General features: G+C 46.9%; 2 protein-coding genes across 4 annotated transcripts in view; one reads left to right on the forward strand and one right to left on the reverse strand.

The window, feature by feature from the left end:
• Window positions 1-6796, reverse strand: part of RETREG3 (reticulophagy regulator family member 3) — a 34287-nt gene extending 27491 nt beyond the window's left edge. The window contains exon 1 of the mRNA XM_056548955.1: window positions 6277-6796. Coding sequence (XP_056404930.1) covers window positions 6277-6521 — 245 coding nt within the window. The 5' untranslated portion in view covers window positions 6522-6796. The remainder of the gene's footprint in view (window positions 1-6276) is intronic.
• Window positions 6797-12703: 5907 nt separating this feature from the next.
• Window positions 12704-23503, forward strand: part of TRMT1L (tRNA methyltransferase 1 like) — a 54105-nt gene continuing 43305 nt past the window's right edge. The window contains exons 1-2 of one of the 3 annotated variants that reach the window (XM_056547862.1): window positions 12704-12921; window positions 22031-22165. In XM_056547862.1, coding sequence (XP_056403837.1) covers window positions 22105-22165 — 61 coding nt within the window. In that variant the 5' untranslated portion in view covers window positions 12704-12921; window positions 22031-22104. Of the gene's footprint in view, window positions 12922-14281; window positions 14411-18554; window positions 18749-22030; window positions 22166-23503 lie in introns of those variants that run through there. The other 2 variants (XM_056547863.1, XM_056547861.1) reach the window with 2 other exon arrangements.

Raw genomic sequence — 23503 nt, forward strand, 5'->3', positions numbered from 1 at the left:
ACACCAAGGCATCACCCCCCCCCCCAACACCAAGGCCTAACCCCCCCCCCCCAACACCAAGGCCTAACCCCCCCCCCCACCAAGGCCTAACCCCCCCCCCCCCCCACCAAGGCCTAACCCCCCCCCCCCACCAAGGCCTAACCCCCCCCCCAACACCAAGGCCTAACCCCCCCCCCCCCCCCAACACCAAGGCCTAACCCCCCCCCCAACACCAAGGCCTAACCCCCCCCCCCCCCCCCAACACCAAGGCCTAACCCCCCCCCCCCCCCCCCCCCAACACCAAGGCCTAACCCCCCCCCCCCCAACACCAAGGCCTAACCCCCCCCCCCCCCAACACCAAGGCCTAACCCCCCCAACACCAAGGCCTAACCCCCCCCCCCCCCCAACACCAAGGCCTAACCCCCCCCCCCAACACCAAGGCCTAACCCCCCCCCCCCCCCCAACACCAAGGCCTAACCCCCCCCCCCCCCCCAACACCAAGGCCTAACCCCCCCCCCCCCCAACACCAAGGCCTAACCCCCCCCCTAACACCAAGGCCTAACCCCCCCCAACACCAAGACCGCGGCCTGACCACCCCCCCCCCCCCCCCAAAACACCAAGACTGCGGCCTGACCATCCCCCCCCCCCCCCCCCCCAAGACCGCGGCCTAACCCCCACCCACCAACAGCAACACCGCGGCCTAACCACCCCCCCCCCCCCCCCCCCCCCCCCCCCCAAGACCGCGGCCTAACCACCCCCCCCCCCCAACACCAAGACCACAGACTAACCCCCCCCCAAACACCAAGACGGCGGCCTAACCCCCACCAAGGCCTACCCCATAGTAACTCTGCACGATGTGGTCTCCACTTCCACAGTTTTTGACCAAGTACATAATGAATTGTCGGTTTAGGATCTAGAGATATTTTGGCGCTCCTCTACTTTAAAGACTCCTCTACAACCGAAGGGGGAAAAAGATCAGGTGTGATGAAATCCAACATGGCCAATTTTTGTCGCTTGTGACACCTGACCCCCTATATACAGGTCACATGTCTAGAACGGTCCATTGGCATGTGTCATCATCATTTCTGACATGTGTAACTTTAGGCCCTTGATCCCAATGACCTGACCTATGACCTGTCTAAATCTAGTCCTGACTAAACCATGCGCCACGTCTGCTCCTGCCCCTCCGCATGTTCCTCTATCAGGTCTATGTACCGTGAGTCACGACATAAAGCTGGAGAGAGGGTTGTGAATAATGTATTGAGGAGTCTGTGCTCTTAGTCACGGAGTCAGATGATGATTTACTGAGCGCAAAGTCAGAGCGAATATGAAGCCGAGTCCTGAGCTTAAAGGGGAACTCTGCTCCTAGACATCTTATCCCTACCAAAGGATACAGGATAAGATGTCTGATGGGCGGACCAGATGGGCCAAATGGTTCTTATCTGCCGACACATTCTATGCTTCTATGGGGACCCCCCCTGTAATTTCGGCTGCGGCACCACAGACATCCGGTGCACTGAGTGAACTTCGCTCCGTGCCAGATGACTGGCGATGCAGGGCGGAGGCTCGTGACGTCACGGTCAATGTAAGTCTATGGGAGGGGGCGTGACGGCCACGTCCTGACAGGCAATAACCGGGGTAGACCTGGGGGTCCTTGTAAGAACCCCGGCTGCCCAGATAACTAGCAGCACCCCGCGATCGTTGCGGGGTGCTACAGGATAGAGACAGAGGGAGCCCCCACCTCCCTCTGTCGTTCTCCTTACAGCTCGCGGTCGCTTCCGATTGCAGCTGTAAGGGTTAAACTGCCGGGACAGAAGTTTACTTCATTCCCAGCAGTGCTGCAGGGTTCCGGCTGTGCGTTACTGCCGAGTCCCTGCCGCGATCTTGTGAGTACACTGGGCAGTACCAAGGAGAACCATGGACATGTATCCCCCCTTGTATACACGTCCATGGTCGTTAATGTGTTAAAGGAAAACTGTCACCTTGATCACCCGCACTAAACCCAATACAGTCATAGTGTGGGTGACCAGGAATCCAAAGAGGGGTCACTAACTATAATCGGTGCTGTGGTTCCCAAATATTGGCTGGCGAAGTTCCCCTTCTGAATTTAGGAAGTTGCGCGCAGGAGGCGGGGCCCCGCCAGCTGACCACCCCGGCCTCTTTCAGTCTTCTCAATCAGCCGTCCCCTTAGTTAGAAAAATTCATATTTTGAGACTCCGTGTCCTAGTGACGCGAGTCGCATGTCACGTGAGCGCTGCGCTCTGTCAGTAGAGCACATGCATCGGTAGCTCGACAGCCCCCCATGACCGCAGCCCCGCAGCCCCCCCCCCATGGCCACTTTCAGGAGGCAGAGCTCAGGACATGAGAGCTGTATGTAAAGTGCCGGCGCATTCCCTGTACCGACACAGCGCAGCGCTCACGTGACATGCGACTCCCGTCACTAGGACGTGGAGTCGCAGACTATGAATTTGCTAACTAAGGGGATGGGGCTGATTGAGAAGACTGAAAGAAGCATGGGCGGTCAGCCAGCGGGGCCCCGCCTCCTGCGCATGACTCTCTGAATTCAGAAGGGGAACTTCACCAGCCAATAATTCGGGAACCACGGCACCGTTTACAGTAAGTGACCCCTCTTTAGATTCCTGGTAACCCACACTATAACACTGTGCATTGGGTTTAGTGTGGGTGATCAAGGTGACAGTTTTCCTTTAAAGGGGTACTCTGCCCCTGGCATCTTATCCCCTATCCATAGGGGATAAGATGTCAGATCGCCGCGGTCCTGCTGCTGGGGACCCCGCCATCATTACTGCGCAGAGCGAGATCCCTCTGTGCGTAATGACGGGCGATACAGGGGCTGGAGCAGTGTGATGTCATGGCTCCGCCCCTCATGACATCACGGCCCGTCCCCTTGATGCAAGTCTATGGCAAGGGGCGTGACGACCGCCACGCCCCCTTCCCATAGACTTGTATTGACGGGGGCGGGCCGTGACATCACGAGGGGCGGAGTCATGATGTCACGCTACTCCGGCCCCTGTATTGCCCGTCATTACGTGCAGAGCGAGCTCGCTCTGCGCAGTAATGATGGCGGAGTGCTGCAGCAGCGATCCCCGGGGTCCCCAGCAGCGGGACCGCAGCGATCTGACATCTTATCCCCTATCCTTTGGATAGGGGATAAGATGTCTAGGGGCGGAGTACCCCTTTAAAACATAGAGCAGTGGTCTCCGACCAGCGGACCTCCAGATGTTGCAAAACAACAACTCCCAGCATGCCCGGACAGCCGTTGGCTGTCCGGGCATGCTGGGAGTTGTAGTTTTGCAACATCTAGAGGTCCGCTGGTCAGAGACCACTGCCATGGAGTACCCCTTTAGGGTGCGTTCACACATACAGGATCCTGCGCAGATTTGATGCTGCCGATTAGAAGCTGCGCCGAGTCATTTAGTTTACATTTAAATCTGCAGCAGAAAATCCTGCGCATTAAATCTGCGTACGTGTGAACATACCCTTAAACGAGCTTTTGCTGTCAAAAGTTGCCAAAACATCAGCTGATCATCAGGGGATTCAGAGGCTTTGATTCATGGCGATCACGGCTGGAGGATTCCTAGGACGGTCACACAAAATTATACACGTGGCCCCTTTAAATGAAGGGGTGACCATGTAATAGCTGCTAACACCCAGGCCAGACTTTTTGTTGATGTCGATAAAGAGATTTACCAGCAAGTCAAAACCATTAAAGGGGTACTCCGGTGGAAAAACTATTTTTTTTCTTCTTTTTTAAATCAACGGATGCCAGAAAGTTAAACATATTTGTAAATTACTTCTATTAAAAAAATCTTAATCCTTCCTGTACTTATTAGCTGCTGAATACTACAGAGGAAATTCTTTTCTTTTTGGAACGCTCTCTGATGACATCACGAACACACTGCTCTCTGCTGACGTTATTATAATAATAATAAGTCTTTATTTATTTATTGTTGTCCTTAGTGGGATTTGAACCCAAGGCCCCAGCACTGCAAGGCATCAGTGCTAACCACTGAGCCACCATGCTGCCCTTAGCCTACATCTGCTATGCACGGTTGCTAAAATGGACAGAGAGGTCAGCAGAGAGCACTGTGCTCGTGATGTCATCAGTGTTCCAAAAAGAAAGGAATTTCCTCTGTAGCATTCAGCAGCTAATAAGTACTGGAAGGATTAAGATTTTTTAATAGAAGTAATTTACAAATCTGTTTAACTTTCTGGCACCAGTTGATTTAAAAAAATAAAAATAAAAAAAAATTGTTTTTCCACCGGAGCAACCATACAGAAAACAGTGCCCATAGACTTCCCATTTAAAACTGTATGCCCCATAATGTATACGGTTGTTACGGTTGTCTCCGTTTTTCAGACCATACAGTTTTTTTTACTTCCCCCCCCCCCCCTGAAAAGTAAACTGTGGCCTACCACAGTTTCTGGTCCGGGTGAAAAATCGTATTAAACCGTATCATTTATTTACATGGGAGTCAATGGGAACCATACAGATCGGTATGTGTGTACGGTTCCATACGGCTTTAGACTTTGCACAGTTTTTTTTCTTGGAATTTCAATCAAACAAGTGAAACGTTACTCATAATGGAGTGAAAAACTAAAAACATATACGTTTTTGTCTTAAAATATGGATGCAACCGGACATCATTTTTCAAACCGTACACACGTTTTGATACAGTTTAGTCAGGTTTAGAGGAATTCGTTTTTTTTTTTATCAAAAATCTGATGCGGGAACTGTATTGCAAAAAGGTGGTGTGAATTGGCATCTTTCTAGAGGTTACAGAACCACAACTCCCAGCATGCCCTGACAGCTGAAGACCTACCTCTACATCAGTTTTCCATTTGCAGCTCAGCCTGATGCCAAACTATGATTCCCACCATGCCCTGACAAGTTTCTAACCCCAACCTGTGGCTCATTAGCTGTTGCAATACTACAACTCCCAGCATGCCCTGACAGCAGAAGACCGCCTACGTCAGTGTTTCGCACCATGTGACTCTTGGGCCATTGCAGAACTACAACTTCGAGCATCTCCCGATAGCCAAACACCTTCCTTTACATAAGCCTTTTCCAATTTGCTGCACAGTTTTTGCAAAACTACAACTCCCAGCATGCCCTGACAGGTGAAGACGTCATTATATGTCAACATTTCCCTCTTGGGCCGTTACGGAACTACAACACCCAGCATGCAATGACAGATGAAGGCTGTCCCAGTATTTAAAGAACTCTTTCTATCAGTGCTTCCCAACATGCGGCTCTCAGACTGTTGCAAAACTACAACTCCCAGCATGCCCTGACAGCCGAGTACCTCCCTCTATTTCCAAACCAGTGCGTCTACAGCTTTGGCAGAACTACAACTCCCAGCATGCCCTGACAGCCGAGTACCTCCCTCTATTTCCAAACCAGTGCGTCTACAGCTTTGGCAGAACTACAACTCCCAGCATGCCCTGACAGCCGAGTACCTCCCTCTATGTCAGTGTTTCCAAACCAGTGCGTCTACAGCTTTGGCAGAACTACAACTCCCAGCATGCCATGCCCTGACAGGTGAAGTTGTCATATGTCAACGTTTCCCTCTTGGACCATTACGGAACTACAACACCCAGCATGCCCTGACAGCTGAAGACCTTCCTTTTATGTCAGCATTCTCCAATTCAGGCTGTTGCATAACTACAACTCCCAGCATGCCCTGACAACCTTCTGACTGTGACATCCTGTACATAGCACTCAGCCTGTTGCAAGACTACAACTCCCATCATGCCATGACAGCTGTGAATCTCCATTTATGTTGGTGTTTCTTAAGCAGGGTACCTCTGGCTTTTGCAGAACTACAACACCCAGAATGCCCGGACAGCCAAACACAACCTGGTTGGAAAACCCTGCTTTATATCGTTGTTTTCCAGCCTGTTCCATAACTACAACTCCCAGCATGCCCTGAGAACTTTCTGTGTGGTTCTCTATATTGCTCTGTAGACTACTACAACCCCCAGGATTTCTTGGTTGTTGTGCAGGCAGGGGAATGCTGATACCTGTCATACTGGTTCTGTCCAGAACTAGAGAGCGGCAGTAGTGTCCCCTCGGCATGCTGGGAGTGGTAGTCCCCTCGGCATGCTGGGAGTGGTAGTCCCCTCGGCATGCTGGGAGTGGTAGTCCCCTCGGCATGCTGGGAGTGGTAGTCCCCTCGGCATGCTGGGAGTGGTAGTCCCCTTGGCATGCTGGGAGTTGTAGTCCCCTTGGCATGCTGGGAGTTGTAGTCCCCTCGCACACCACACACCATGTCTTACCAGAAGGTGGCGTTGAGCAGCAGGTGGAGCAGGGCGCTGTGCCGGGGTCTCTCCCACACCAGTACGGCCTGCATGTAGCTCAGCACCGGCTCGTAGCTCCCCAGCTTCCCCATCAAGGCTTCCTGCACGGCCCGCACCTGCTCGTCCCTCTCCCGGGTGGCCAGGCTCCGGGACCCGCTCCTCCTCATCCTCAGCCCCGCTCCGGCTCCGCTGCTCTCCTCCTCATCCTCCGCTCTCTGCGCCATCTTGGATTCTGCTCTCACCAGGCGGTCACCATTGACGTCACGCCGGGGGCGCTGACGTCACACCACCAAACACGTTTTTTCACACACAGAGCGATGCCAGATACTCGATCTCGAAACCAAACTGATAATCGGTGTCGAACACTTTACCGGCAGCTCAACCGGAGCCCACCCCCCCCAAAAAAAAAAAATATATTATTAAATCTCCGCCGACGCAAAGCTATGCACAGCGCATGCGCACAGCTGTCATCCGTCAAACGTCACGTCGGACAGTGGAGTCCGCTTTTTTTTTTATACAGTCTACGTTTTCCGTACAGCCTCTGCCCAATCAGAGATGAGGACACGCCCAAAGACTTCACCCATTGGCTTGTTGTTAATCACTCTGTCCAATTGGAAAGAAAGCCACGCCCCCTAACAAGTTCACTCACGCCCAATGGCCGCGCCCATTGGCTTGTTTTTATCCCTCTGTCTAATGGGAAATTAAGCCACGCCCTACAACAAGCTTATTTAGTGTACAGCCCCTATCTACATAGACACGCCCATTGGACGCGCTTGTTGTTTTCACTCTGTCCAATGGGAAATAAAGCCACGCCTACAACTAGCACTAGCGCCGCTACTTGTGCCGTACAATGACGTCAGAGTTTGTTTGTCAAAGCAAACATGGCGGCGCTCTTTGAGTACTTCCTGTTGCTATGCTACAGTGGACCAATAGGTGGCTCTGCGGCAGTTATTTGCCGTTATCTGTAGGGACAATTATTGCCCCCTATTGGTCATGTCCAGAACTAGCACAGTCACATACAATGTACAGGCCTATTGAAGTCAATGGGTAGCAACATAATTAGAGATAAGTGAACTTACAGTAAATTGGCTGGTAGCGAAACTCGCAGCTCTGCTGTTGATTACTTTAGTCTGCGTAAATTAGTTCAGCTTTCCAAGGGCTCTGGCAGGCAACTGGAGCCCTTGGAAAGCTGAACTAATTTACACAGACTAAAGTAATCAACAGCCGAGCTGCGAGTTTCACTACGAGCCAATTTACATAATCTAAACATAATCTGCTGCGGAATTTCCGCAGCGGATCATGTAAGTGGGAACGAACCCTCAATGTGTCTTGGCTACAATGCACCTGATCAGCGGTACAGCAACAAATAACCGCATTAATTTTTTGCCGTGCTTTACGGCAAATTAATGAAATTGTGGTAAAATGTGTTTTAAGTAAAACGTGTATTTGTACCGCAATTTTGCTCATTTATGCTAGAAAAAAGAACTCGACAAAAACGCATGCGGTTATTAGTTGCCATACTGCTAATTAGCTGCAACGTGTAAACATTATGCCTGGGCTGCTGCAACTAAAATAATAAACCTTAAAGGGGTACTCTGCCCCTAGACTTCTTATCCCCAATGGATAGGGGATAAAAATTCTGATAAAAATGTCCCCCCGGCGTTCTGAACATTATATTCAGAATGCTGGCTTCTGGTAGCCGACCACGCCCCCTCCATTCATGTCCATGGGAGGGGGCGTGACTAGCGTCACGCCCCCTCCCATAGACATGAATGGAGGGGGCGTGGTGTGACATCACGACCACGGCTGCCCAGAGCCAGCGTACTGAACATAATGTTCATAACGCCGGGGTGCCGACCCGGAGATTGCAGGAGGTCCGGTCTTTGGCTAGGGGATAAGATGTCTAGGGGCAGAGTACCCCTTTAACTTACCTTCTGCCTCTCTGCCGATGCCACTGGAATCGCTCTTCCGTCCTCCTCGCTCTTCTTCCTGCTTCTGGGGCCCGACATGTAACACTGCGGTTATCCAATTGCCGGCTGCAGTGTCCCGCTTCGGTCAGTGATAGGCTGAGCGGCAGTGTGATGTATTGGGCCCGGGCCCGACCTTCTTCCTGCTGCCCGTCCCCGTTACTTTACACTGACGCCAGTGCATCCATGTAAGAGCACAAAAATATTCGATCTTCTTTGGATTGGCCTTTAATATCTGGTGGGGTGCTAACACCTGGCACCCCCGCCAATCAGCTGTTTGGCTAAGTTGACACAGCGGAATTTCGGTGCGGAATTCCACAGAAATATTCTGCTCAGAAATTCCGTTGCAGCAGAGTCCTATTGATTTCAATGGGATTCTGCTGCATTGTGTTTGGGTGGAATTTCCGCGGTTACGGCGTCCGCAGAGACATTGAACCGGTTCAATGTTTCTGCAGATTCCGCTCAGAAATGCATTGCCGTCTATGAAGACGGCACTTTTCTGAGTGGTCCTAGTGCCGCCGAAACACGCAAATGTGTAGAATGTCCGTATGTGTTTTCCGGGCAGACATTCCGCACATAATACGCCTTGTGAACATAGCCTAAGGGTCTGTCCACACTACGGAATTTCCGCCAATAAAATTCCACAGTAGAATCCCATGGTATTCTGCAGTGTTCACACTGACACATTTCTATGGCAGAAAATTGTATCTTTTGTTCATTCTGGGAATTCTGCCGGACTGCATTGCCGTCTATGGAGACAGTGCACATTAACGTAGTTCTACCACTGAAGATTTCAACAGCGCCCTCTGCAGTGTGGTCGGGTCCTAATACATGCATAATGCAGTGAACTGATCAAGTAATCGCATAGTAAAATCCCCCATGGGGACTAAACATATAATTAAAAAATACAATATAAATATCCCCTTTAATAAAAATTAAAAACACCCCCTTTTCCAAAAGTCTAATCTCACAAAAAAAAAAAAAAGAAAAAGAAAAATAGAAATAAAAAATAATAGAGGAGATTGATCAGTGGGGAGGGAGGTCCATAGCAACCAATAGGAGTCGTCCATAGCAACCAATCAGATTTCAGCTTTCATTTTTAACCTGTCCTATGAGAAATGAAAGAAGCCTTCGGATTGGTTGCTATGGGCAACTGCTCCCCTGCACAAGATTTGGCAAATCTCCCCTAGTAGGTATCACTGAGTGCGGAAATATCTGAATGATAAAATATAATGTTATTCATCCTGCGCGGTAGACGCCATAAATGAAAATAAAAAATACAAATGCCAGAACTGCGGATTATTGGTCAATTTGCAATCAAAGAATCCCCCCCAAAAAAAGCTCTAGTGGTCTGAATATGGAGAATCACATTAAAATTGAATTTTTAACACGTAATAACACATAGCAAAAATGGTATATAAAGTCATGTGATTCTTTCATCATGTGACTCAAGGATTTCCATTGAAGAACTGGGGGGAAAAATGGCGCTGCTAAACCCACATGGCGTTTTTTTTTTCCCCATAGACTTTTATAGGAGCGAAACGCCAAGATTTTCTGAAAATACCATAGTCTCAACATGCTGCAATTTTGGAAAACTGGCAAAGCAAAAAGAAAGAAAAAAAATCAATCAATAAATAAAGGAGAAAAGTGAAAAAATGGTAAAAGAAAAACGCCAAGTGGGTTTGGCAAAGTGGGTTTGGCGTTTCATAGTTTCTCTTTTGACTTTCATTAACATCTGGTCGCTGGGGGCGTGACGGTCGCTTGGCCAATTATCCTGCTCTTATCGGAAAGAGGAGAGGATGGGTAAGCTGCTGGACCCTGTACAGGAGATGGCGGGGGTCCCAGCGGTCAGACCTGTGGATAGGGGATTAGTTGACCTTCCTAAATTACCCCTTTAAAGTCTGAGCATCCCTATTTTCCGGGTGATCGGGTCACCAGAGACCCGATCAGCCCGGAATAGGAGAGAATCGCATGTCTGAATTGACATGCGATTTTCTGTGATCGCCGACATGCGGGGGTCACGGAACCCCCCTCGGCATTTGCACGGCATGCCTGCTGAAAGATTTCAGCAGACATGCCGTTCCGATCTCTGCCCGGCGCGCGGCAGAGACCGGAAATACAACAGGACGTTCTCTAACGTCCTTGGGCATTAAAGCCCAGGTAGCGGGGACGTTCCAGAACGTCCTATGTCCTAAAGAGGTTAAACTGGAGATTCCATCACTGGAGAGCCAAGCAGGCAGCAGGAGGCAGGTAAGAGGACCCTCATCCACCATCTTACCTTATCTGACCTTAGTGGTTATGTTGGGGGGAATCAGATAAGATCCCTGAGCTAGCCGGGATGTGTCATTTTACACATTAGACACCATGATCGGCATTGGTCATGACATCTAAAGGGTTAATGACAGGCAGCAGTGGGACCAGTGTCACTAGCGCTGAGTGTCCGGTTATTGTGCTCGCTTCACAGTCACGTAACACCGCAGGGCATTTATTTACGCCCTGGTGCATTAAGTCCCAGATGCTGAGGGCGTAAGTTTACAGGTTAAAGGGGTACTTGGGTGGAAAACTTTTTTTTTTAAATCAACTGGTGCCAGAAAGTTAAACAGATTAGTAAATTACTTCTATTAGAACATCTTAATCCTTCCAATACTTTTTTAGCTGCTGAATACTACAGAGGAAATTATTTTCTTTTTGGAACAGTGCTCTCTGCTGACATCATGAGCACAGTGCTCTCTGCTGACATCTCTGTTCATTTTAGCAACTGTCCAGAGCAGCATATGTTCGCTATGGGGATTTTCTCCTATTCTGGACAGATCTTAAAATGGACAGAGGTGTCAGCAGAGAGCACTGTGGTCGTGATGTCAGCAGAGAGCTCTGTGTTCCAAAAAGAAATGAATTGCCTCTGTGGTATTCAGCAGCTAATAAGTACTGGAAGGATTAAGATTTTTGGATTAAGATTTTTTTAATAGAAGTAATTTACAAATCTAAAGAGAAAAGGAGAAGAAAAAAAAGGGGGGTACCATAAGCCTCCAGACTAATACCAGGTATCCTGATACATGATGACTGAATTATATAGAACTGTGCTTCATATTAATGATGAGAAAAAGAGATTTTAATATGCAATAAAAAAACAATTTATTATAGATAGTACAGTGGTCCCTCAACATACGATGGTAATCCGTTCCAAATGGACCATCGTTTGTTGAAACCATCGCATGTTGAGGGATCCGTGCAATGTAAAGTATAGGACAGTGGTCTACAACCTGCAGACCTCCAGATGTTGCAAAACTACAACACCCAGAATGCCTGGACAGCCTTTGGCTGTCCGGGCATGCTGGGTGTTGTAGTTTTGCAACATCTGGAGGTCCGCAGGTTGAAGACCACTGTTAGAGGAACTTATACTCACACCTCCCCGCCGCTCCGGACCGTCACCGCTGCCCTGGATGTCGCCTTCCATCGCTGTCACCGCGTCCCGGGGGTGTCCCCGACGCTCCGGCAAGGCCTCTGCTTCCCCGGCATCCGCGCTCTCCGTTGCCGCCATCACGTTGTTACGCACGCCGCTCCTATTGGATGACGGGACGGCGTGCGCGGCGACGTGATGACGATGATAGAGAGCGACGACGATGGAGGGGATCCCGAAGAGGACGCACCGGAGCCTCGAGGACAGGTAAGTGATCGTCAGCGGACCACACGGGGCACCGTAAATGGCTATCCGGTGGCAGCTGAAGCAGTCAACATAAAAAAGCATCGTATGTTGATGCTGCTTTCAACATGTGATGGCCTCTGAGATGTCGGGGCCATCGTAGGTCGAGGGGTCACTGTAATAATAATAATGACAACCTCCTTACACAGGGCTCTTGTGGGGAGGTAATTATAAACCATGTAATAGAATGCAATAAAATTGATTAAAAAAACAAAAAACGCTAATTGTGCATTAAAGGGGTATTCCAGGCAAAAACTTTTTTTTATATATCAAGTGGCTCCGGAAAGTTAAACAGATTTGTAAATTACTTCTATTAAAAAATCTTAATCCTTCCAATAGTTATTAGCTTCTGAAGTTGAGTTGCTGTTTTCTGTCTAACTGCTTTCTGATGACTCACGTCCCGGGAGCTGTGCAGTTCCTATGGGGATATTCTCCCATCATGCACAGCTCCCGGGACGTGACATCATCATTGAGCATTTAGACAGAAAACTTCAGAAGCTAATAACTATTGGAAGGATTAAGATTTTTTAATAGAAGTCATTTACAAATCTGTTTAACTTTCCGGAGCCAGTTGATATATAAAAAAAAGTTTTGGCCTGGAATACCCCTTTAAGTTCCACTCATCCGGCATCTGAAGGACCGACAAAGTTCACAATAAGTGATTGTATGTGGCAGTCCGCATAGATATATTTTATATGTCCAAAATGGTAAATAAATCACCGTTTATCGTTACCAGCTGGAGGATAGGCAGTTCATGGAAGATGCAGCTGTATGCTGGACGTCCGGGAGGTAGATGGTATGCAGACCCGAGGCTGTGATGAAGCGCTGGCGTGCGCTGCAGCGGCTGACCTGCCTGGCACAGGCCTTAGAAGAGCCGCTGGTCTCTGAGATAGTTGGAGTTGCTCCGGAGATGGATACAGCCTCGTGGAGAAGACCTCGGCGTCTGACGTCAGCCAGGTAAGAATGGAGGAAACACCGGCAAGGTGGAATGCTGGATTAGGTTATTAAAGAACAAGCGGCTGTATAGTCAAAGATAGCGGTCCTTCGGGGATAGTGGAGTAATGCAGTAGGTAGCGGTATTATTGCGGTAATTCTTTCTAGACGCGTTTCAGGGTACTTAAAGGGGTACTTCGGCGCTTAGACATCTTATCCACTATCCAAAGGATAGGGGATAAGATGCCTGATCGCGGGGGTCTTGCGATCTTGCTCTTGCATGCCGCACCCCGTTTATAATCAGTCCCTGGAGCGTGTTCGCTCCGGGTCGGATTACTGTCGATCACGAGGTTGAGAGGGGCGGAGCGTGACGTCACACGGGGCGGAGCCTTGAAGTCACAATGCTCCGGCCCCGTGATCGACAGTAATCAGACCCAGAGCAAACACGCTCCAGGGACTGATTATAAACGGGGTGCGGCGTGCAAGATCACGGGGGTCCCCAGCAGCGGGACCCCCGCGATCAGGCATCTTATCCCCTATCCTTTGGATAGGGGATAAGATGTCTAAGCGCCGGAGTACCCCTTTAATAATGACCCTTTCCTCAGTAGAAATAGTCTATCATTTACAAATCTGTTTAACTTTCTGGCACCAGTTGATTTCAAAAAATAAAAAAGTTTTTCACCGGAGTACCCCTTTAACAGTGTATGGCGTGGGCTCCCAACTCGAGCTGAGGGCTGCCGTTAATAGCCGACATGCGGCGATTGCCGCAGCTGGCTATTAACCCTTTAAATCACCGCTGTCAGAGCTGACAGCAGCGTATAAAGGGACCTTTAAACAGTTCCTGGTGGCCAAGTGGGGTGGATTTGTATACCCAAAAAAAAATGTATAAAAATCGGTCAAAAAGTCCCATTAAAACAAAGAAAAACTACACGTCATGGCGCAAAAAATGAGCCCTCATACAGCCCCATATACAGAAAAATAAAAAGTTATAGGGGTCAGAAGAGGACATTTTTAAACGTACAAATTTTCGTGCATGTAGTTATAATTTTTAAACAGAAGTAAAACAAAATCAAACCTATATAAGTTGGGTATCATTTTAATCGTATGAACCTACAGAATAATGATGTCAATGGAGATTTATCAAATCCTGTCCAGAGGAAAAGTTGCCCAGTTGCCCATAACAAGCAATCAGATTGCTTCTTTCATTTTTCACAGGCCTTTTCAAAAATGAAAGAAGTGATCTGATTGGTTGCTATGGGCAACTTTTCCTCTAGATAGGTTTTGATAAATCTCCCCTGTCATTTTTACCAAGAAGTGCTCCTCGTAGAATCAGAAGCCCCCAACAGAATGCCGTTTTTTTTTCCAACTTTGCCCCCAAAAAATGTTTTCTTGGTTTTGCCGTCGATTTTGTGCTGAAATTATTGATGTCGTTACAAAGAAAAATTGGTGGCGCAAAAAACAAGCCCTCGTATGGGCCTGTAGGTGGAAAATTGAAAGTTAGGATTTTTAGAAGGTGAGGAGGAAAAAACGAAAGTTCAAAAATGAAAAAATCTGTGGTCCTTAAGGGGTTAAGGTAAAATAACTTATAGCCGCTTACTGCGAAAAACAGACATTACAGTAACGATCCCGTACGGTGAATGTAGTAAACGTAAAATAGTCACATCACATCCAGGATAAAAATGGGTATGAAAAGTGACCTAAAAGTCACATATAAACGCAAAAGTGGTACCGATAAAGAAAAAAAAAACTACAGATCATGGCGCAAATATGGAAAAATAAGAAAATTATAGGTGGTCAGTAGAGTTGAACGAAATCATTGTAAAGGGGTTTATTACGAACCTCGTGGCTCTGCCGTTGATTAATTTAGTCTGCATAAATTAGTTCAGCTTTTCAAGTGCTCCGGTTGCCAGGCAACCGGAGCAACTGAAAAGCTGAACTAATTTATGCAGACTGAAGTAATCAATAGCCGAGCCGCGAGGTTCGTAACAAACCCCTTTACTGTAAGTTTTAGTGGTCAGACTAGGGCAATTTTAACCATACTTATTGTCTTACAAAAAAAAGTTATATTTAAAGGGGTTATCCAGGAAAAAAAATTTTTTTTTATATATATCAACTGGCTCCAGAAAGTTAAACAGATTTGTAAATTACTTCTATTAAAAAAAATCTTAATCCTTTCAGTACTTATGAGCTTCTGAAGTTAAGGTTGTTCTTTTCTGTCTAAGTGCTCTCTGATGACACGTGTCTCGGGAACCGCCCAGTTTAGAAGAAAATCCCCATAGCAAACCTCTTCTAAACTGGGTGGTTCCCGAGACACGTGTCATCAGAGAGCCCTTAGACAGAAAAGAACAACTCAACTTCAGAAGCTGATAAGTACTGAAAGGATTAAGATTTTTTTAATAGAAGTAATTTACAAATCTGTTTAACTTTCTGGAGCCAGTTGATATATATAAAAAAATGTTTTTTCCTGGAATACCCCTTTAACCCCTTGAATTTTATTTGCGGCTTACATTTTTTTTTCCTCCCCCACCTTCTAAGACCCATAACTTTTATTTATTTAGAGATTATTTTTGTGGGACAAGCTGTACTCATACAATGAATTACGAAGCCAGGATTTTTTTTTTATATTTAGGGCAAAATTTAGAAAATATGGAATTACGCAATTTTGTGGAGCAATAATTTTTTTCGGCGGTAAAACTGACCTTTATTCTATGGATCAGTACGATTCCAATAAGACTAAACTTGGATAATTTATGTTTAGATTTATGATTAAAAAAATATGGAAAACTTGAAAAAAATAAATACAAAATCTGCTATTGTGATGTTCTGACCCCTATAACTTTTTCATTTTTTTCACCTATAGAGCTATATTAGGGTTTATTTTTTGCGTTATGAGCTGTAGTTTCTGACGGTACCACTTGTGTACTTCTGGCTTTTTAATCAATATACATTGTTCCTGGGAAGAGATGTGACCAAAAATTTGCAATTTTGATGTTTGGAATTATTTTTCTTTTTTTAAAGTGTTTTATTTGAAACAGGATGTATGATTTAAATTTTTATTAGGGGCTGGGGGCCCCAAGGACGCCATTATAGATGGCTAACATAGGGCTATGTATTGCTATGATGCTATTGCTTTACATTGCTCTATGTTATCAGAGCTCGATTACTAAAGCCTGTCTAAGGCTGTAACAATCGCTCATCCAGAGAAGACACTGAGGAACAGGTAAGGCCCCGGGCTTTCCCAGCAACCCATTGGCACCCTAAGATTACATTGCAGAGGTGCCGATGGGACCACTAGTAGTGATGAGCAGCATAGGCCATATTCGAATTTGCGATATTTTGTGAATATATGGACGAATATTTGTCCTATATTCGCAAAATTCCCATATTCGCCATGTTTGTTCTCTTTTTTATTCATGCAGAAATTCGTAATGAAATTCGCACAGTGCACATGCGCAATTATATCTTTCAACTAAAAGAAGGGAGGGATCAGTGTCCTCTGACTGGAAGTGCAGATATTTGCAATTATTTGCATATTCGCATATATTTGAAAAAAATAAAAGAAAAGAAAAGCGAATACTCATCATTACGAATATATATCACTATAGTCTAAATATTCGCAAAATCACAAAGTGCAGAAATTCGCTGTGAAAATTAGCATTTCGAATATTCGCGCTCAACACTAACCACTAGACACGAGTAATCAATCGCTATTGATTGCAACCATTTAAATGACAGGCATCGGAGCGATCTCCGAGGTCTGTCTTTACCAGCAGCGGGCATTTGCCAGTTTTAACAGGGAGCCAACTTGTGGGCTTGCACCATATTCTCCTTACCCGCCCCATGATGCACCAGTACGTCAAGCGTTGGGAAGGGGTTAAAACTTGTAAAATAAAATAAAACCTACCGTATTTTTCGCCCTATAGGAAGCACCGGCGTATAAGACGCACCCAATTTATAGGTGCAAAATCTAAAAAAATCAAAAAAATAGATTTTGAACCCAATAGTGGTCTTCAACCTGCGGACCTCCAGATGTTGCAAAACTACAACTCCCAGCATGCCCGGACAGCCGTTGGCTGTCCGGGCATGCTGGGAGTTGTAGTTTTGCAACATCTGGAGGTCCGCAGATTGAAGACCACTGCATAGGAGGTAATACTCACGTGTCCCCGCCGCTCCGGACCCGTCATCGCTGCCCTGGATGTCGCTCCATCGCTGTCCCCGTCGCTCCGGAACGTCTCTGCTGCCGGCTGGGTATCCTCGCTCTCCGTCGCCGCCATCACGTCGTTACGCACGCCGACGCACGTACGCGACGATGTGATGACGAGGAAGGAGAGCGCCGGCCATACAGGGGATCCCTGAACGGAGAAGACACCGAGGAGGCAGGTGAGGTCCCTCCCGGTGTCCTGTAAGCACTAACCCGGCTATTCAGTCGGACTGTTCAGGACCGCCGCGGTGAAATCGCTGAACAGCCGGGTTAGTGTCACTTTCCCTTCAGACGCGGCGGTCAGCTTTGATCGCCGCGTCTGAAGGGTTAATACAGGGCATCACCGCGATCGGTGATGTCCTGTATTAGCCGCGGGTCCCGGCCGTTGATGGCCGCAGGGACCGCCGCGATAGGGGTGTATTCGCCGTATAAGACGCACCGACTTTTTCCCACCAGTTTTGGGGAAGAAAAAGTGCGTCTTATACGGCAAAAAACACGGTATATAAATTGGGTAGCCTTATAAATGTACCTACAGGATAATGAGAAGCTTCCATTTTAACCATAAAGTGTTCTGCGTAGAAACAGAACTGCCCCCCCCATCTTTTCCATTTTTTTTAACCCCTTCAGGTCACAGGGCGTACAGGTACGCCCCTGCTGTCTGGGACTTAACACACCAGAGCATACCTGTACGCCCTGGAGTGTTAAATGCCTATGAAGCATGCACACGAGGGGGTGAGGAACTTATAGTGGCCGGGAGCTCAGTTAAAGACAGGCAGCGGCGATGCGGTCATTAACCCTTTAGATGCCGTAGTCAATGCCGATCACAATGTCTACAGTGAAAGTGAAACTTCCTGGCTAGCTCAATGGAGCCCATGGGACCCCTGCGATGTGATCGTGGGGGCCCCATGAGCTAAAACGGCGGCTGAGGGTCCCCTTACCTGCCTCCAGCTCGGCTTTCCACTGATGCAGAATGGGAGAGACAGACTGTATCAGTGGAGCGCCGATCTCAATGTTCAATGCTATACAATTTGCACAGCGTTGAACAGTGAATGCGATTCAAAACAAGCTACTATATATGATACATTGTATGCTATTTATAATAATGTTTTTATGGGTATGTAAATGGAATATTGAAAAGAGTTATGGCTGTTCAAAAGCGGGGAGAAAAAAAAATAAACATGGTCGCTTTTTTTCTTCCAAAAACAGTGCCACCCCTGTCATCAGGTAGTGTGTGGTACTGCAGCTCAGCTCCATTGACAGCCTAGCTGTAATACCGCACCTAACCCGTAGACAGGTGTGAATATAGGTTATTTATCCAGCCTACAACAACACAGCGCAAAACAACTACAACTCCCACAATTCCCGCCCTGGCATCTCTCCTCCGCTTCCGCTTTCACGAGCAGCCAATAGGAAGTAAAGCTGTGAAAAGCTGAAAGTCTCCGCCTACCGTCTGGACCAATCGTAGTCGTCCGATGTTTGATTAACGTTTACAGCAGCCAATCAGACGCTTCTGTTGTTGGAGACGACGAGGAACGCTCCGGCGTGCGGTTTTTGACAGAAAATCGGCCTCCAAAGAAAAATCTCCAGGTAGAAGCCGCATAGAGAGACCGAGAGGACGGGGAGCGCTTATACCGGAAGCTTCTGTGACAGGTTTGCCATGGAAACGTCTCTGTGGTGTTTGTATAGAGCTTTCAGTCACATATAGATTATATATATATATACACAGGGACAGGCTGGGTTCACACCACGTTTTTTCAATACAGTTCCCGTATCAGGTTTTTGATAAAAAGGATTCCTCAAAACCTGACTAAACTGTATCAAAACGTGTGCACAAATTTTTATCCGTATACGGTTTGAAAAATGATGTCCGGTTGCATCAATTTTTTAAGAAAAAATGTATACGTTTCAATACGGTTTTTCACAAGGACCAAAAATTGTGGTAGGCTACGGTTTTGGGTACGGGAAAAAAAACGGACAAAAACGTACAGGAGGCAAAACGGACACAACCTGATGCATCTTTTGGCGTACGGTTTTCAATAAGGTGCCGTACGGTTTTCACATTGAAAGTGTATACAGGATCTGTATTGCAAAAATGTGGTGTGAACCCGGCCATAGCGGTTTATATACGTGTGTGTGTGTATATATGGGGTTGTATACTATACAGAACATGACATTTATAGCAGAAAGCTGTCGGGAATGATGGGAGTTGTAGTTTATCAATGGGCAGGGGAGGTAGCGGTTGGGCATGATGGGAGTTGTAGTTTAGCAATGGGCAGGGGAGGAAGCGGTTGGGCATGATGGGAGTTGTAGTTTGGTAACAGTCAGGGAGGAAGCGGTGGGGCATGATGGGAGTTGTAGTTTGGTAACAGTCAGGGAGGAAGCGGTGGGGCATTATGGGAGTTGTAGTTTGGTAACAGTCAGGGAGGAAGCGGTTGGGCATTATGGGAGTTGTAGTTTGGTAACAGTCAGGGAGGAAGCGGTTGGGCATTATGGGAGTTGTAGTTTGGTAACAGTCAGGGAGGAAGCGGTTGGGCATGATGGGAGTTGTAGTTTGGTAAGTCAGGGAGGAAGCGGTTGGGCATGATGGGAGTTGTAGTTTGGTAACAGTCAGGGAGGAAGCGGTTGGGCATTATGGGAGTTGTAGTTTGGTAACAGTCAGGGAGGAAGTGGTGGGGCATGATGGGAGTTGTAGTTTATCAATGGGCAGGGGAGGAAGCGGTTGGCCATGATAAATAATAAACTCCCTCTGACCTCTCCTGAGGCCTCTTTATTGTTCACGCTGTTCTCTGTAGTGGTGCAGGACCTTCTATCTGTAGTGGTGCAGGACCTTCTATCTGTAGTGGTGCAGGACCTGCCACAGATGACATCATCAGGTCCTGTCTCACTCCAGATAGAAGGTCCTGCACCACTAAGGCTGGGTTCACACCACGATTTTGCAATATGCTGGGAGCTCGTGACGTAATAGCCCCACCCCCTCATGATGTCACGCCCGCCCCCTCAATGCAAGTCTATGGGAGGGGGCGTGTCTTTGGCTGTCCAGGAATTCTGGGAATGGTAGTTTTGCCCGGTTGGGAAACACTGTGATAGGGGATAAGTAGCTGATAGTGGGGGGTCCGACCACTGGGACCCCCCATGATTTCCAGGACAGGACCCGGCTCTCGGTGCGGAGCGCGTGCTGCAGACGGCACGCGCTTCATTCAATTCTATGGGAGCGCTGAAAAGACCCAAGTACAGCACTCAAGCATTTCCGGTAATACTTCTCTCCCCCCTCCGATCAGCCATTTATCTCCTATCCGGTGGATAAAGGATAAGTTAGTTTTGGCCGGAGTTCTTCTTTTAGTTTCTTAAAGTGTTTGCATAGGTTCACACTATGGAATCTGTGGTCAAAAAAATTCCTCCCAGAGATTCTGATTGGGCCTGGCACTGACTAAATACAGTGGCACTAAGACTGCGCAAACACTGCCCTCCCCGTAGACCAGTGTTTCTTAAGCGCGGTCCTCGAGTCCCCCCAACAGGTCATGTTTTCTGGGTTTCCTTAGTCTTTCACAGATGATTCTGGTCAGTGAATCCGGCATCACCGCATCTATATCACCTGTGAAAGACGAAGGAAATCCTGAAAACATGACCTCCTGGGGGGGGGGGGGGGGGGGGGGACTCGATGACCGCACTAGAGAAACACTGCCGTAAACCAAATATCTGCCGCTGAAATTCCGTAGTGTGCACTGTGCAGCAAAATCCCATTGACAGCAATAGGATTCTGCTGCATAGGAATTTCTGAGTGGAATTTCAAAACACTATTCCCCATAGTTTAAAGGGGTTATCCAGGAATTTTTTTTATATGTGTGTATATATATATATCTATCTCAACTGGCTCCAGATTTGTAAATAACTGCTATTAAAAAAAAATATTAATCCTTTCAGTACTTATCAGCTGCTGAAGTTGAGTTGTTCTTTTCTGTCTAAGTACTCTCTGATGACACCTGTCTTGGGAACTGTCCAGAGTGGAAGCAAATCCCCATAGCAAACCTCTTCTACTCTGTGCAGTTCCCGAGACAAGCAGAGATGCCAGCAGAGAGCACTGTTGCCAGACAGAAAAGAACAACTCAACTTCAGCAGCTGATAATTATTGGAAGGATTAAGATTTTTTTTTTTATAGAAGTAATTTACAAATCTGTTTAACTTTCAGGAGCCAGTTGATCTATAAAAATATTTTTTTCCCTAGAATACCCCTTTAAACCTAGCCTTAAAGGGGTACTCCGCGTCTAGACATCTTATGCCCTATTCAAAGGATAGGGGATAAGATGTCTGATCAGGGGGTCCCGCCGCTAGGGACCACCGTGATCTCCCTTCTGCACCCGGCATTCATTTAGAGCGCTGGGTGCAGCGCCGGAGGCTCGTGACATCACAGCCACGTCCTGCTCGTGATGTAATGGCCACACCCCCTCAATGCAAGTCTATAGGAGGGGGCGTGACGTCTGTCACGGCCCCTCCCATAGATTTGCATTCAGGGGGGCGTGGCATTGACATCATGACCAACCGTGACGTCACGAGCCTCCACCAGTCATCCGACACGGAGCAAAGTTAATCGGATGTCTGGGGTGCCTCAGCCGAGATCTCTGGGGTCCCCAGCTTGACCCCCTGCGATCAGACATCTTATCCCCTATCCTTTGGATAGGGGATAACATGTCTAGGAGCAGAGTACCCTCTTAATCAATTTGCTGCGTGGGACGGGCTCCATAGACTTTTTATAATATCAGAGAAATGCTTAGCGATCAGTGGGGGTCTCAGCACCTGGACCTCGACTAATCTAAACTTTTGATGTCCCTGACCTGTTTGGTTTAGCAGTATGACGTGGATGCGGTTGTGGTAGTTGCCATACAGGTGTATATTTCTTCTTCTATAACTCTTGTTTCTTTCTTTGTTATAACCCAGGCAGACGTACACGGTGAGGCTCGCACTGTAGACGGATAATCCTAATCCCGAGGAAGCTCCTGTCCTTATAAATAATGGAAGAAAACTCAGAAGAATTAGACATGGCGGCGGTAATAGCGATAGAGGATAGTGATGGTGAGATAGGCTGCAGGCCTCTGTTATTTCTTATATAATTAATTGTTCTTACGGGGTTATAGTCTTGAACATTTCTCCTAAAAAAAAAAGTCAAAAATTCTTTACAGTTGTTGCAAAACTACAACTCCCAGCATGCCCGGACAGCCAAAGGCTGTCCGGGCATGCTGGGAGTTGTAGTTTTGCAATAGCTGAAGAGCCGCGGGTTGGAGACCAATTGTGTATAGCATTCAGAATTTAAATGATGCAATTGTGGTGTGAAAAAGTCGATATATATATTTAACCCCTTAAGAACCGAGCATTTTTCAGTTTTTGCACTTTTTACAATTGAAAAAATCGTAACCCTTTAACCCCTTAAGGACCCAGCCATTTTACACCTCAGGACCCGGCCATTTTTTGCACATCTGACCACTGTCACTGTAAACATTAATAACTCTGGAATGCTTTTAGTTATCATTCTGATTCCGAGATTGTTTTTTCGTGACATATTCTACTTTAACACAGTGGTAAAATTTTGTGGTATCTTGCATCCTTTCTTGGTGAAAAATCCCAAAATTTTATGAAAAATTTGAAAAATTAGCATTTTTCTAACTTTGAAGCTCTCTGCTTGTAAGGAAAATGGATATTCCAAATAATTTTTTTTTTTTATTCACATATACAATATGTCTACTTTATGTTTGCATCATAAAGTTGAGATGTTTTTACTTTTGGAAGACACCAGAGGCTTCAAAGTTCAGCAGCAATTTTCCAATTTTTCACAAAATTTCCAAACTCACAATTTTTCATGGACCAGTTCAGGTTTGAAGTGGATTTGAAGGGTCTTCATATTAGAAATACCCCACAAATGACCCCATTATAAAAACTGCACCCCCCAAAGTATTCAAAATGACATTCAGTCCGCGTTTTAACCCTTTAGGTGTTTCACAGGAATAGCAGCAAAGTGAAGGAGAAAATTCACAATCTCCATTTTTTACACTCGCAAGTTCTTGTAGACCCAATTTTTGAATTTTTACAAGGGGTAAAAGGAGAAAATGTATACTTATATTTGTAGCCCAATTTCTCTCGAGTAAGCACATACCTCATATGTCTATGTAAAGTGTTCGGCGGGTGCAGTAGAGGGCTCAGAAGCGAAGGAGCGACAAGGGGATTTTGGAGAGTACGTTTTTTTAAAATGGTTTTTGGGGGGCATGTTGCATTTAGGAAGCCCCTATGGTGCCAGAACAGCAAAAATCCCCCACATGGCATACCATTTTGGAAACTAGACCCCTTGAGGAAAGTAACAAGGAATAAAGTGAGCCTTAATACCCCACAGGAGTTTCACGACTTTTGCATATGTAAAAA

Source organism: Hyla sarda, chromosome 12 (assembly GCF_029499605.1).
Source record: "Hyla sarda isolate aHylSar1 chromosome 12, aHylSar1.hap1, whole genome shotgun sequence".
Lineage (NCBI taxonomy): Eukaryota > Metazoa > Chordata > Amphibia > Anura > Hylidae > Hyla > Hyla sarda.